Source organism: Elephas maximus, chromosome 1 (assembly GCF_024166365.1).
Source record: "Elephas maximus indicus isolate mEleMax1 chromosome 1, mEleMax1 primary haplotype, whole genome shotgun sequence".
Taxonomy (NCBI): domain Eukaryota; kingdom Metazoa; phylum Chordata; class Mammalia; order Proboscidea; family Elephantidae; genus Elephas; species Elephas maximus.
This window is the reverse complement of record NC_064819.1, coordinates 43,695,351-43,711,780: the sequence shown is the minus strand read 5'-3', so window position 1 is coordinate 43,711,780 and position 16,430 is coordinate 43,695,351. Positions and strand designations below refer to the sequence as shown.

The 16,430-nt window shown below is 46.1% G+C and overlaps 1 protein-coding gene across 1 annotated transcript in view; it reads right to left on the bottom strand.

The window, feature by feature from the left end:
- BPHL (biphenyl hydrolase like) overlaps positions 1-16,182 on the bottom strand; it is a 41,573-nt gene extending 25,391 nt beyond the window's left edge. Inside the window, exons 1-4 of the mRNA XM_049875222.1 lie at positions 15,302-16,182; positions 5,942-6,045; positions 4,040-4,206; positions 2,446-2,599 (exon numbers count right to left, since the gene is read on the bottom strand). Of these exons, the coding sequence (XP_049731179.1) occupies positions 2,446-2,599; positions 4,040-4,206; positions 5,942-6,045; positions 15,302-15,408 (532 nt within the window). The 5' untranslated portion in view covers positions 15,409-16,182. The remainder of the gene's footprint in view (positions 1-2,445; positions 2,600-4,039; positions 4,207-5,941; positions 6,046-15,301) is intronic.
- Positions 16,183-16,430: the final 248 nt, after the last annotated feature.

Genomic DNA, 16,430 nt, shown 5'->3' with positions numbered 1-16,430 from the left:
GTGGATTTGAACTGCCAACACTTTGGTTAGCACCCATGGCACTTAACCACTACGCCACCAGGGTTTCCCCACTTGCCATTAGAGAAATGCAAATCAAACCTACAATGAGATACCATCTTACCCCAGCATTACTAGCACTAAAAAAAAAAAAAAACAAAACAGAAAACAACAAATGTTGGAGAGGTTGCAGGGAGAATGTAAAATGGTACGACCACTATGGAAAACAATACGGGGCTACCTTAAAAAGCTAGAAACAGAAATACCGTATAATCCAGCCATCCCACTCCTAGGAATATATCCTAGAGAAATAACAGTCAGTACTTTTTTTTTTTTTCACATGAATAGACATCCGCACGCCCACGTTCACTGTAGCATTACTCACAACAGCAAAAAGACAGAAATAACCTAAATGCCCCTTGTGGACGGAACTGTGTCCCCCCAGAAATGTGCATCAACTTGGTTAGGCCATGATTTCCAGTACTGTGTGATTATCCACCATTTTGTCATCTAATGTGATTTTCCTAAGTGTTGTAAATCCTACCTCTATGATGTTAATGCGGTGGGATTAGAGGCAGTTATGTTAATGAGGCAGGACTCAATCTACAAGATTAGGTTGTATCTTTAGTCCATCTCTTGAGATATAAGAGAGAAGTGAGCAGATACAGGAGGACCTCATACCACCAGGAAACAACAGCCAGGGTCCCAGTGCTGAGAAGCTGCTAGTCCAGGGGAAGACTGATGACAAGGACCTCCCTCCAGAGCCAACAGTGAGAGAAACCCTTCCCTGGAGTTGATGCCCTGAATTTGGACTTCTAGCCCATTAGACTGTGAAAGAGCAAACCTCTCTTTGTTGAAGCCATCCATTTGTAGTATTTCTATTATAGTGGCACTAGATAACTAAGATACACAGAATGGTATACTACACAACAATAAAGAACAATGATAAATCTTCAAAACATCTCACAACATGGATGCATCTGGAGGGCATTATGCTGAGTGAAATAAGTCAATCACAAAATGACAAATATTATATGAAATCACTATTATAAAAACCCAAGAAAAAGTTTATACACAGAAAAACAATCTTTGATGGTTACCAGGGAGGGCTGGGGAGGGGAAATCAGTAACTAGATAATAGGCAAGTTTTAACTTTGGTGAAAGGAAAGACAACACACAATATAGGGAAAGTCAGCACAACTTGACTAAGGCAAAACCAAAGAAGCTTCCTAGACACACATCCAATCCCTTAGGGACTGAGTTACTGGTCTCAAGGGACATGTATATCAACTGGTATAAAATAGTTCATATAGAATATGTTCTACAACCTACTCCAGTTAAGTAGCATCTGGGGTCTTAAAAGTTTGGGAGCAGCCATCTAAGAAACATCTGTTGGTCCCACACTGTCTGGAGCAAAGGAGAATGAAGAAAACAAAAGACACAAGGAAGATATTAGTCTAAAAGACTAACAGACCACAATTACCACAGCCTCCACCAGCCTGAGCCCTGAATTAGATGATGCCTGGCTACCACCAACAACCACTCTGACAGGGATCATAATAGAGGGTTCTAGACAGAGATGGAGAAAAGTGTAGAACAAAATTCAGACTCACAAAAAAAAAAAAAAAAAGACTGACAGAGACTGGAGGAACCCCCAGGACTACGGTCCCCAGACACCTTCTAACTCAGAACTGAAGCCATTCCGAAAATCCACCTTTTGGCTAAATATTAGACAGGCCTATAAAACAAACAGTAACACATGTGAGCAACGTGTTTCTTAGTTCAATCAAGTATATGAGACAAAATCGGCAACACCCGCCCAAAAGCAAAGATGAGAAGGCAGGGAGGGGCAGGAAAACTGGATGAATGGACCCGGAGAACCTGGGATGGAAAGGGGGAAAGTGCTGGCACATTGCAAGGACTGCAGCCAATATCACAAAACCATTTGTGTGTAAATTTCTGAATGAGGAACTACTTTGCATTGTAAACTTTCACCTAAAACACCACCACCAACAAACAAACCTCCAAGGCAAGCTTGAAGGACAACCTTAAAAACTGCAAGTGGAACAGAAGTTCTTTGAATAAAAATGTAAGGTTTCATACTGGAATACAATACTCCCTGTTACGCTGTCACGTTACCTTAGATGAGGTTTTTAGCAACACTGCCTGGGCCCCCCTCTTCCTTGAGGTTCACTATCAGTAGGAATGTAAATACTGATTTTACTTAGCCTTTTCCAGAGTCATAAAAGTTTCACTTCTAAAAATAGCCTTAAAACATGGGCTGGTCAAATTGCACTACTTTTCTGAGAATCTGTCATTCTTCTCCTGGCAGAACCGAGAACTGAAAGCAGAGTTGTGACTTGTCTGTCATAGCTTAATTAGCAGATGTGAAGCGAAAGGACAGGGAAGGGTCCTGGTGGCCATGCCATGGCCAGTTCCTGGACCTACCCTGGTAGATGACTTCGTCCTCACCAGTGACGTAGGCATTGGCCCCCCAGATCACCATCTTGTTGATGTAAGATGGGTATTTTGCAGCCACAATGAGTGCTGTTATCCCACCATCGCTCCATCCCAGCAGAGAGACCTTCGAAAACTTCAGTGTCTGTGACAAATTCAACAGAGTGCACAATGAACAATCCTAGAGTCTGCCATTTGATGACATAATATTTCCTCACCATTAGTTTTGGTGTAAATTTAAGTGTCATAAAACCCTGAGTACATAGTGCTGCTTTGAACTATGAAAGAGCTACATCTCTGGTTGGAGAAAACCTCCAGGAACTAGAAACAATTGAGACCAGGTGTACTTGGCTAAGACAAATACAATGTGTACACGTGTGTGCATACTTGTGCAAGGACAGTCTGCAGGATGCAAGCATGTTAGTATGTAGATCAGAGAGGGGAACTTTCGATTTGCTGGAAGAACTAAAGTAACTGCATCTGGTAATCCCCACTGATGGCAACTGTGGGAGGCACTGGCTAGAGACAGGCTGGAAAAGAACCGTAAGGAGCTCATGGTAGTTCTAGGGTCATCAATCAGGGTCTGGAAAAATGTGACTGGCAGGGAAAACGAACAAAGATTAAATCTGAGAGACGCTGCCTAGAAGTAAAAACAGAAATAATGTGAAAATTAATGGTAAGAAATTAACAAATACCGATCCAAGATACCATGAATAACAATTTGGCATTATCTAGTAAACATGAACATTTGCATCTCCTAAACCTAGCAAGGAAACCCTGGTGGCCTAGTGGTTCAGTGCTACAGTTGCTAACCAAAAGGTCAGCAGTTCAAATCCACCAGGTGCTCCTTGGAAACTCTATGGGGCAGTTCTACTCTGTCCTATAGGGTCACTTTAAGTCGAGCTGACTCGACAGCAACAGGTTTTTAAACCTATCAAGTCGTCTGCTAAATCCTATGAAACCCCTGCACATGTACCCTAGGAGATACGTCCAAGATGTCCACACAGCACTGTTCATAACAGCAAGAAAACAGAACAGCTAAAATGTCTACGGACATGTTCACTGCACTGTTAATAATCGCAACGAAACAAAACAGCTCTTAAAAATAAAGTTAACAGTCTACCCTCAGAAGCTAGGTGAAATGACACTAGGACATCCATGCAATTGAATACTAAAAAACTCAGTGCTGTTGAGTCGATTCCAGTTGAATACTAGGCACCCATTATTAGACTTATGTAAATTTACATTTACTGACCTGGAAATATCTCCCTGAAAAATTGTTCAATGAAAATAGCAGGTTGGAAAACCATTATGCATAGTGTGATGACACCTATACAAAACTGTGTATTTATGTATGGGTGAGACTGGCATGGAAGGCGGACCCTCGGAGTCTTGATAGCAGTGTCTCTAGACTGTAGGGCTGAAATTTCTAGTTTCTTCTTTATATCTATTTGAACTCCTTGAATTTTCTATAGGAAGCACATGGTGTTATCTTTGTAAAAACTAAAAACAGTAAAAGTTAAACAAAATAAATGAAGACAGGCCCAGTCAGCCTCCGGCCCCTAGCCCCTTTCCTAAGACGTACCTTCATCAAATCAACAGCATCCTTTGCATCCCTTTCAAAAAAGTCCATCGGAAAATCTCGATTTGGGGGTCTGGAATGTCCATATCCTCTAGGATCCCATGCGACCACCGTGAAGCGTTTCTTATTCAGGTTCCTAACCTGTGGTCCAAAATCAGTCTCTCCACTTCCTAAAATAGCCCATGAACAATTTCATTGTTTCTAATACAATCCAGTAAAAACTGAAACCGCAACATTCTTAAAACGAACTAACTGGTTTGTACTCTAAGGCAGCCCTGGGAATATCACCAGGAGAGCAGCCAGACCAAGATGGGACTCATGGCTGGGAGGCCGGCTTCTTCCTTCCCTGGCCTCCTGTCGCCACCTAGTGGCCATTTTGAGGACAGAGTCCTGGTTCAATACCTCCTCTTCTTAATCTGTACTTTGTTTTGTTTTTAAGAAGGAACAAAACTGTACAGGAACAGACTTACAGATACGATATACTTCTACATTATCTTTCTTTTTAAGCAACTGTTACGAATGATAGTTCAGTAATTAATACCTGTAGACAAATTTACGAGACTTGATCCAGTCATGTATGCAAAGTAAAAAAACCATTCTAAAATTCCGGATGTGGGTTACAATATGAACACACCCGAAGTTTATTTTCTGGCTATAATCAGCAACCAGAAAACTAAGCTAAAACACAAATATGGGGGGAGGGAAGATGTCAGATTAGCTTGTTTCATGAAAACAGGACAAAATAGTGGACACCCACAAGTGGGCCTATATTCTTGAGCCTGTGGTGGACTTCCCTGGCCACCCAGGCAGTCACAGCCATTGGTGCAGCCCAGGCTTCTCAGGCTTCGGTGGTACTCACACCTCTGCACTCGGTGGGGGCAGCCAGATCGTGGAGAACCCAGATCTAGGGGCAAGTAAGCGCTGCATTTTAACGTGTGCTCAATTTCTGGGAACTTGTAGCTCGGGCCACACCTTGCCTGATAAACTAACTATATTGGCAAAGGTCTTTCAAGATGGTACAGGATCATTTAACATTATTAAGGTTCACCATTCTTCCTAGCAAGATACACCCTTCTCAAGGTCAGGTAACTAATTCAGAAAGGCGAACCCAAAATCAAACAAGCAGATTTCAAGCCCATGTGTAGCGCTCTGGCCCACACGGCTTCTCCGCGGTCCCTGAGCCGGAGGGACCGCCGCAGCAGCTCTTAACCCGTCCGGCCCTTGGGTCTGGACACCCTGGATGAGGGGCGGTGGTGAGAGGCGGGAAAAGGAGACAGTCCAACTCAAGCCCAACTTCAGACATAGGGAGGTCATTGCTTCCTGGCACACATATGTACACCTGAAGACCAGGGTACTGGCGTCAGGAATACCAAAAGCTAAAGACATGCTGAGGGACTGTATGTAGCTAGTAACCAGTTTAGGACTCCCGATAAGGAAACGCCAACACCAGCACCGGGGACCGCCCATACACCAAGCCAGAATAACATGCTAGTCTAATTTTGATTTTCAAAAGGGATTTAAGCTTTTATTCTTAGCTCCCATTTTACTTAAACATACAATCAACCACAAGTAGGTAATCCATTCATCCCGGTTTTGGCACCAGAAGTCCCACATCCTGGGAACCCCATCCCCCCACCTATCCATCCCCTCCTTCCTGCACCCCTTTCCCTGGCCCCTTTCACCACCACCCCCAATTGTGGGCAATTGCAGCTTAGTGCATTACTTGAGGAAAACTGGATGCTTAAAGGGAAAAAAAATGCATGTTGTAGAAAGTTATCTATTTTGTTAAATCACTTAAATTTGGTTGCAGTAAATATTATTTAAAGCATTTCATCAAGACACTAGAACCGCTCCTCAGAATCTGGCCTCGAGCAGGGTGAGTGCACTCCCTCAGCAGCGCCCGACCTAGCATCCCGGGCAACAGCAGGACTGCGTGGTCTCCCTCTCCAGTCCGCCGATAGTGCAGGTGAACACCATTCACGGCCACCTTCGCAGAGGTCACTGAGGTGCTGGAAGAAAACACCCGCCCCAAAGTAAAATTACTTAGCTGCAGTACCAATTTGACGTGGCTGCCCTATTATACCACGGGTCAGCTCCAGCACCCTTCCTCCTCAGGCGCCTTGGGTGAGTGTGACTCTGTGCCTTGGTTTTCCATCCTAGAAAGTGACCTGAGCTGCATCTTCTTCGCTGGACAGCACACTAAACCTGGAACGTGTCTTCATACCTGAAAGCCCTGCAGCACCCAGCCCAGGGCTCACCTAGAATGGCGCCAAGATGCCTGTTGAGACCACAGCCACACAGGCCCATGGGCACATCCCTCCTAGCAGGGGACCTACAGCACGGTAGGCAGGCCACCCTGAAGGCCCCACATGATGAACGCAAGCATGGGCCTCATAAGCACAGACCCTGGACCCACCACTCTGACCCTCAGCAGGTCTAGAGAAGCTACCCAGCCTCCAGCCATCTTGGTGGTGACTCCAAGGACAAGGTTGGTCCCAACAATCTAACAGGATGACCCTGGCCCCAACGGAATCCTCTAGGTATAGGGCTTGTGCTTTCTGGCCAGCTGCAGGGGGCTCTGATCAGGAATGTCACCATGCCTTGATGTGGCCACACTGGCTCTTGAGCTATTATTTCTGTGATGACTGTTAAATAGCCATGGTCCTAAGCCCCCATCTTAAGAGCCCTCCCTCTGCCACTGACCCTCCTTGACCCAGGACCTTCCATGATCTAGCAGTGTAGCTGGGCCACACTTGGCACAGGAGAGGGCCCGGGCAGTCTCTTCTGAGTGATGTGGGCCACACCAGGCATTCCCACCGACCTCTCCTCAGCTGCTTTTCCAGAAGCTACGAAATCACTGTCTAGGGACGTGCAACAGAGTGCATACAGCGCCTGCGTCAGGCTCCAAGGCCCCGACAGTGTGCCAGGGCTGATGGCTACGTGGAGGGCGCAGGGGACCCTGTGGCATGCTCGGGCAGATACCAAAGGAGGTGCTCCTCTACTTCCGGTTGGCCCTTGATGAATTAAAATCAACCGTTGTCTCACTCCCGACCCCTGCCTCTGCCCTTAGTCAAAACGACTTTCGAAACAACACTTCTGAAAAGCTGAAGTCCTGTCTCCTCTTCAGGTTCCACCTCCCTCGCCAATTTCAATCAAGGAAAGCCACAGAAACAAGTGTGTTCAATACAGGTATAAAACCTGTTGCCGTTGAGTTGATTCTGACTCATAGACACCCTATAGAGCAGAGTACAACTGCCCCATAGGGCTTCCAAAGGGTGCCTGGTGGATTCCAACTGCCGACTTTTTGGTTAGCAGATGTAGCTCGTAACCACTACACCACCAGGGCTTCCAACACAGGTATATTAAGTCTTAAACAACAATTTCTGGAAAAACATAAAATAGAGCTGGGTGGTGGTGAGACCTGACGTACCTGTAAGCCCACTGTCTACAGGAACACCGGGGAGAGGAAGCAGTGATCAAACAGTACTACCCACCAGCTTTCTCACCGAAAATGCCCTTCTTCTCTGGGAGTTCACGTGCATTGTTAATCAAGACAACAACAAAGAAATATACTCTGCTAAGACAGTCTCTTTCAGAAAACGTTTGTTTATCGGCACACCTGCTTTGGTCACAGTCTGGTAAGAGAGAAGACACAGGATTCGCTCTGTAAGCCTCAGAGAAGGATCAATGACTGAGGAAGAGAAAGGAGCTTGAGACACACGGCTGGAGCTGTAGTTCTTATTTGTATTTTCTGTATTTGCCAAATAAAATGAGGCAACTCTCAAAACAGGGAAGACTGGCACGTACATCTCTCACGTAGAGCTAGCATACACAGCGCCACTACTTGCTTTATTACTCCTGGTGCCCTAAAGAATTTTAGGGCTGCCCTCTTTGCAGCGCCAAAGAAATGCTTGTATGTGTGCCCTGTGAGGATGACACACACAATGGGAGGAAACCCCACCACCACTTTGCTAAGTGTCCTGAGCCTGCCTGGTGGTGCTGACTCTGCTGCGTGCATCTCCAACAGGGGCCCAAAGAGCGGCCCGCACACCAGCTTACCGCAGATACCACCTACCCGGAGCTAGGACCATCTTCACAGATAAAGGGCACAGTCCTCCACTGATTGCCTGCACTTCAGACACTGGCTGCCAGTTCAGGGACTCCCTGGGTCACCTGCACTTCTGACCAGCGGGCTGCAAACTCAAAGGGTTCTCACTGCCCTCAGGGTATCAGCCACAAGCTCAGGGGTCCGCAGAACACCCGCACTTCTGACCACCAAGTGGCTACAAATCCTCACTAGCCCTCAGGCGGGATAACTCACTGCAACAACTCACAGACCTTAGGAAAGCACTATCTTAGTTTTACAGCGTAAAGGGTGCAAAGCGAGAGTCCTGTAAGGAGAGGTCTGGGAGGGCCCCAAACATGGAGCTTCTGTGTCACCCTCCTGGCACACAGATGTGCTTTTATTCAGGTAAGCTCACCCAAGCTTCAGCACCCAGTTTTTATTGGGGTTTTGTTATGTGGGCATGAATGATCACCCACGTGGTTGAACCCAATCTCCAGCCTCCCACCCTGACCAGGAAGCTGGCATCACATGATGGGTCTTTGTGGGTCCTTCTGCAGTGGCCAGTCCCCACCCTCAGCATAAACTCTCAGGTGTGGTCTGGAGTCCTCATGAATAACAGACACCCCATCACTCAGGTAATTCGAAGGGTCTAGAGGTTACCTTCTAGGAACGGGGGACAAAGGGCAAACCCTTCACCCTATACTTTCACCGCTCTTCTAAGGCCCAAGCTTCCTTTCCTTCCACTCCTTATCATTCCTGAGTCTGCTTTGCAAAAAACCCCCTCTAAATTCCCTCTGTACTTTGCTGTATCTATGTTTTGGTTCCCTATTTCAAATCTCTTTTTCTCATTATCACCATCCAATATTTTTGGGGTTGCCTAATTAGACTTTTTTAATTAGAATACAGAAATAAAACCAGGTAGTTTAGAACCTTACATACTGGAATCCCTGTGAGAAAAGGAAACAAAGGCAGACTACTTTGCAGGAGACACAGAGATCTGATGGGCTGGGCAGAGGTATCTGGGGAAGGGAAATGTAGCATCTGAGATGGGGAAAGCTCTGAAAACGGAGTGTGGTGGGGAGGGCATTTCTGGAATCAGAAACAGCACGATAAAAGGCCCAGGAGCAAGGGCGGAATATGCGGACAAGCCAGTGGTTCAGCCTGGCAGGAGCCTGGGACAAAGAGGAAGTTAAGAAGCCTAAGGGTGTGGGGAGATTGAAGGGTGCTCTTCATCGTGGTGGGGGAAAAGAAAACATGCTAGGTCTCCTCATCCACTCCTACGATGATCGATGATCGCAGCAGAGGTGTGTGCCATTATCAGCCCCGCTCCCCTCCCCCGCCCCCGCTGGCCCAGGGAGGCTGCCAAACACTTTTCATGGGTTTCCAAGTTGGGGAAACAGGACAGAGAACTGTCAGTCAACGAAAGCAAATCAACCAATTTCAAATGTAAGAAAAAGTTTTATTTTCAAGGATAAGAGTCGCTGACTCCTGATTTATTTTCACATAGACACAAGATGACAAGAGATAAGCACAGCACTGTTTCTCCAGCTTTTCATAGTGCCCCGTGAGTGGTGGTCACGCCTTGGACAGACATTATGTGTACGCTGACTGAAGGAAAACCATGCTGTAAAGACCAGCCTTCTATGGCCCTAACATCTGCTTACTACTTGGGCCACATTCAAGATACTAAATTTCCCAAACTCAGGTAGAAAAAAGGATAGAGAACTTCAGATATTTTAAAGAACCAAAACGAATCCCTTTCCCTTGGGGTGTCAATTTGTCTTTTCTGCCACTTTCTCTCCTCCTAATAATCTTTCTAATCCAGGTGTTCTTAAGAGGCGTGTTCATTAGAATCACCCGCAGAGATTTAAAACTATACATGCCTAGGACAACCTCCCAAAAAACCAAAAACCAAACCCAGTGCCGTCGAGTCGATTCCGACTCATAGAGACCCTATAGGACAGAGTAGAACTGCCCCAGAGTTTTCAAGGAGCACCTGGCGGATTCGAACTGCCGACCTTTTGGTTGGCAGCCGTAGCACTTAACCACTACACCACCAGGGTTTCCAGGACAAGCCCTGGAGCCTGTAATTCAGTAATTCTGGGGTAGAGGCTTGGAATCTGCTTCAGCACGCCCAGGAACAATACAACCTACTGCACTGTTCATTCATTCATTCACTTCCTGACCACCTACTCTGTGTTGGGCGATAAGGCTATGTCCTTCCGTAGCTTGGACTCAGAATCTAGCAGGAGACGCGTAATCAAACCTGCAGCCAGCAGCTACTATGCAGTGTGAGAAGTACTATGAAAGAGAAGTGGGGGTACAGAGACCCCAGGGGTTTAAGGGAAGTCAGCAAGTTTCCTGTGCCTGCCCACCACCTACAAGTCAGCCACTCAATCCTTGATTCCTAGAGCGCTTCCTGCCCTCCCCTCACTCAGTGGAACTCAAGCTTAGACCTGAGTCATCTGGCAAAACTTGAAATCGCCAGCTGCCCAGGATATACAAAATCAGAATCTCTAGGGTGGGATCCAGACTCGTTTTTAAATTCCCCAGGAGATTCCAATAGATAACCAAGGTTGAGAATGATTGTACTGAGTTAATTTTGAAGAGGGAAAAAAAACTTTTGTCTCCTTTTTAAAAACAGCCTGCAAGTAGGCAGGCTCAGAGAAAAGAGCCTGTCTCACTGCATATCTGTCCCCGACTCCCTTCTCTGGGGGCTGGACAGGCAGTCTGGTGGAAGGGAAGGAGGAAGACTACAACACAGTGGCAATCAGCTTGACCTGCGGATGAGCTGCTCCTGCCAGACAGGGTGGAGGCTCCCAGAAGCCAGTCAGGAGTGTAACCAAAAAAACCAAACCCACTGCGGACGAGTCAAGGCCGACTCACAGCGACCCTATAGGACAGAGTAGAACTGCCCCATACAGTTTCCAAGAAGCTGCTGGTGTATTCAAACTGCTGACCTTTTGGTTAGCAATAGGAGTGTAACAGCCAGAGCAAGCAGCAAATTAAAACTAACACTTGTTACTCTGTGTCTTTGGCTCTGTGAGATGCATACTACCAAAACAAAAATAACAAAAACAAAAAACCGTTGCTGTCAAGCTGATATGGACTCATAGCGATCCTACAGGACAGAGCAGAACTGCCCCATAGGATTTCCAAGGCTGTAATCTTTACAGAAGTGACTGCCACATCTTTCTCCTGCAGAGCTGCTGGTGGGTTTGAACCACCGACCTACCGGTTAGCAGCCAAGTGCTTAATCACTGTACCACACACTAACCCTAATTTCACAATTAAAGAATTTGAGAATTATAGGCCACCTGCCCATCACACTGCTAAAAGCCACAGGTAGCATCAGAGTATGCGACATTTGAGCTTCAGCCTGTAAACAGTTTGTTTACAGATAACAATGGGAGCTACCGAGTAAAGCACACTTTACTTTGAAAGTTCTACTTATTACCTTGAAGTTACAACGATTAGCTACAATAAAGTATTATCTACCCACCAAAAAAACAAATCCATTGCCATCGAATCGATTCTGACTCATGGTGACCATAGTGACCCTACAGGACAGAGCAGAACTTTCCCACAGGATTTTCAAGGAGCAGCTGGTAGATTTGAACTGCTGACCTTTTGGTTAGCAGCCAAATGCTTAACCACTGAGACACCAGGGCCCCTATCTACCCACAGCTTACTGAAAGTTTGCAGTTTTAAGTCTACCCAGAGGTTCCTTGAAAGAAAGGCCTGGAGATCTACTTGCAAAAAATCAGCCATTGAAAACCCTATGGAGCTCAGTTCTACTCTGAAACATATGGGGTGGTCATGTGTTGACTGGAAGGTAACTGGAAAAGTACACTATATTATTACTTAAATATTCATATTTGTATCATTACTAATTGCACCACCAAACCCACTGCTGTCCAATCCATTCCAACTCATAGCGACCCTATAGCACAGGAAAGAACTGCCCCATAGGGTTTCCAAGGCTAAAACCTTTATGGAACCAGACTGCCACAACTTCAGCAGGGCAGCTGCTGGGTTCGATCCGTTGGCCTTTTGGTTAGCAGCCGAGCGCTTAATCACTGCACCACCAGGGCTCCTCTAATTATACCTAGTAAGCATTTAGTATTTATTAAACTCCACGCTTTTACAATCATTGTCTCAAAACCTCACCACAGCTCTGCAAGGCACAAGGCACAGAGAGGTTAAGTAACCTGACCACATTCACAAAGCCACCTGAAGCCCAAAGGCCATGCTTTTTCTGTAACCTCATGGTGTCCTGGGCTAACAGAGCCCCTCACAGGGCTCAGGCACTGGGGGGCACATCACTGACTGCCCAACAGGGGGCTGTGGTAGGTGCTGGGGCGGGGGGAGGTGGCAAATGGTCTTCAGGAATGGCATCCCAAGGTGGAATTCCGAAAATATTCTCCCTCCTGGCAGACTGTTATTCATGGGCACTACATTTTATAATTAACTTTGTACATAAAGTACAATTTCAGGTAGAAAAGACTTTTATGGTCTGACCTAGGAACAAACTACAAATTATGAAATAAGAAAACAGATCACAGTTTTAAACGACTGACTTACAAACAAGGTCTTGGAATACAACGTATCTGCAGTTTGCACACTGGGTTTTACAGGAATGCTTTTGCCTATGTACGCTGGGCTGCAGCCTTGTGACAGGATTAACCAATACAGTGACTGCTTCCCAGATACACCCCATATCAATTTGTAGCTGCATTTATAAAATGGCAGATCAAAATCCAGAGAAACCTGTTTTTCAGATAGTTTAAAAAGAATGATTCGTAAGGCAGCTAAGTGAATGGGGCCTTCCTTTAACCATTAAATAACCTATCATAACTTCAATATTAGTGCAATCACAAGTGTATTTCAATCCCTTTCTGCAAAGAGGAAACTGGATAAAATATCCATTTTTTCACTATTGATATATATATATTGGAGCCACTGACATTCCATCTCTATCAAAATAGTCCTGAAAATTCTAAAGTTAAAAAAAAAAAAGAACCTACATCAATTATGGGAGCCCTGATGGCACAGTAGTTAAGCATGTGGCTGCTAACCAAAAGGTCGGCAGTTTGAATCACCAGCCACTCCTTGGAAGCCCTATGGGGCAGTTCTGCTCTGTCCTATAGGGTTGCTATGAGTCAGAATCGACTCCATGGCAACAGATTATTTTATTTTATTTTTTTTTGGTGGGTAGATAATACTTTATTGTAGCTAATAGTTGTTACTTTAAGGAAATAAGTAGAAATTTCAAAGAAAAGTGTGTCTTAGTAGCTCCCATTGTTATCTGCAGGCAAACTGTTTATGGGCTGAAGCTCAGGTGTCACATACTCTGATGCTACCTGACAATGAGTTGAAATGGCAATGAGTTTGGTTTTGGTAAATCAAGTAACAAAACCCAACAGTGAGTCAATCACAACATAAAATTAAAAAGCTGGACTGAGCTTTCTCTTTTCTTTATTCCAAATGAGAGGTTTTCAAATTGTGTAAGTTTCCACATTAAATCAAGTAACGTTTCTAAATGCCAGGTATCTATCTAGCATTTGACTTTTTTTCCTAATCAGTACTGGAACCGACCCACCAGCAGTTAATTGCATGCATGCAAGTGTGTATGTGCGTGTGCACGTACATGTGTAGGTACATTCGTAGGGAACAAAGAGAGCTTTAAGCTGCTTGATCCACATTTCCCAGTATCTCTTGGGGCCAAGAGCACCCATGTTTAAGACAGCGGGTCAGAGACTGATCCAGTTTGTTGTTTTTAATCTCAAAGTGGGTGGAGGGAAGTCAGAAGAAAAAAAGGCAGGGTCTTGGCATCTCAGCAGACCTAAAAAAAAAAAAACCAAACCCCAAGCCGTCGAGTCCATTCCGACTCATAGCGACCCTATAGGACAGAGTATAACTGCCCCATAGAGTTTCCTAGGAGCACCTGGCGGATCAGAACTGCCGACCTTCTGGTTAGCAGCCATAGCACTTAACCACTACGTCACCAGGGTTTCCTACACAATATCAAAACCTCTGGGAATGAGGCCCAGGAGTTTGAATTTTCACAGGTGCCCCAGGTGATTCTTCTGCACATTAGAAGTTTGAGATCAGCAAACAGAGAACTCCGGGGACTTGGGTCCTGTGATCTAATCTTCATCAGTACTAAGAGCTATTAGGTCACAAGCATTTTCAGGCTGATTTTTGACAAAAGATACAAGAGTAATTATTGACATTTTACCCGTACGGTGTGGAGAGACTAGACAGAGCAATAAATAATAAGAGACTTGGGATTCTAATCTTTGTTCTGTCATGAGTGTGGTGCGTGAAAAAGTACCTCTGTGACCCCGAATACTCCCCAGCATGTTTTTCTTATTTCAAAATGGGCAACTGAGAGCTTAACATAACTAACAAAAACAAACCAAACCCAGTGCCGTGAAGTCGATTCCGACTCATAGCGACCCTATACTCATAGCCGTGGAGTCGATTCCGACTAGGCCATGATAAATCTGTAAGTTGTCCTTCGTCTGCCTGCCTCCTTCACACACCTCTGTTAATGACTTTGTTTTGACCAAATGTTAATGAGTTTGTTCTTTGTTTTATAACTGATGCAGATAACCTTTTGTTCTGTCCGGACTACCTGTGGCATACAACCCTCACAGGAAATTTGGAGCCCAGGTATCAGATATGTGTATCTTTAGCCTAATAAAGAAATGTCTGGCAGGGGACGACAAAGACACCTGTAACCCTTGTAAGATTCTATATACACTCTAATGGAAAACTGCTCTTTGGGGCTCCATAGACACAGCCTGTGTTGCTGCCGGGTCCCGGGGATGTATGCATCTCCTTCACAAATTTTCTCACTCTTTCTGACTTGGAGTATGTTTCACTGGCTGGACTGATCCAGGGCACGGGATCCTAATGGGATAACACCTCCCTGGGGCTCTTTCCTCTGCACAGGGAAGGGGTTAGGATCCACGATCGCTAACATTAGGGCTCTAGAGTCAGAACCGCAGCTCACGCATGACCGAAGGCCCGCTCACCCCAGGTCGGCAGGGCCGGGGGCGGACTAACCCCAGTCCTCGCCGCCGGAATCGCCCCCTCGGAGCCCGTGCGCACCCCTCCCGGCCGCCCGCCCGCTCGCCCGCCCGAAAGCGCACAGACAAGGACTTCCCGGAGCCGCGAGGCGGCCGCATTACCCGTACGCGGCAGCGGGCACGGCTTGAGGCCCAGGAATCCGGGGCTTCAGCGCCGAGAGGAGGAACCGCAGGGGCACCATCGCCCGGGCACCTGGCCCTGCCGCCATTCTCTCACCGACTCAGAGAGCGCGCATGCGCGCCCCCTCAAGCCCTCCGGGCCACCGTAGTCCCGCCGGCCGAGTTACCCACTTGAACACGGTACACCGACCGCCACGTGCTCTGGGTATCGGCCACCGCCCCCTCCCCTGGCAGCCACGCGGTCCGGAAGGCTGCACCACGAGACTCGAGTTCTCAGGGCTGGTTAATGACGACGGAGAGAAGCGTGTTTGCTTTTAGGAATGAAGGGATGTTTTCATTGTCCAGACTATAAATTTAAGCCTTATAGCCATTATCTACAATTCAAGGCTAAGTGCAGAAAAAAACAACTCTCCGTTTATTTCTACCATTCCGCCCCACCTCACTGGAAGTAACTGGCAGATTCGTCGCTACTGTGGTAGTCTTGACTGGAGGTGATGGCTTCCTTGCATCTTGCATCCTATCTCCCCCAAGAGACCTTCCAGTGTTACCGTCCTGTTCTCACAGGGCTTCCAAGGGACACGGCCGCAGAAACATCCCTTTAAGTGGACAGTCCCCACTGGCCCATGGGAGTTTGAGTAGGGAAGGTAGGTTTGGCCTACGTAATGTTTATGGCACAAAAATGTTTACATTTTACATAAATTTATCACATCAGGTTGTCACATAGAAGGACACAGAAATGTGTACATCTCAGCTGGTTTTCATCGCGTTTGATTTTCACAAATGTTGGTAGAGTCAGCATCTCCTTATTTTTCCAGAAATGTTGATTGGGATTTTCCTGACAAATGGTTAAAAATAGCTGGTACAGTTTCAACACCTTACTGCTCAACAAAAACGTCAGCACTGTGAGTTTTTAGGTTACTGTTATTTTTAAGGACATACTTGAGAACTAGTCCCTGATACATAAAACACGATTTATTGTGCAATTTGAAAAATAGTTACCATTTTTGGGTCAAGCACCTCAGAATGCATTATTTTAACCCTGGCATCAACCTTAGGTAGTGCTGTTTTCCCCACTTGCAGGTGAGCACCCAGGCTAAGGTTAGGAAATACA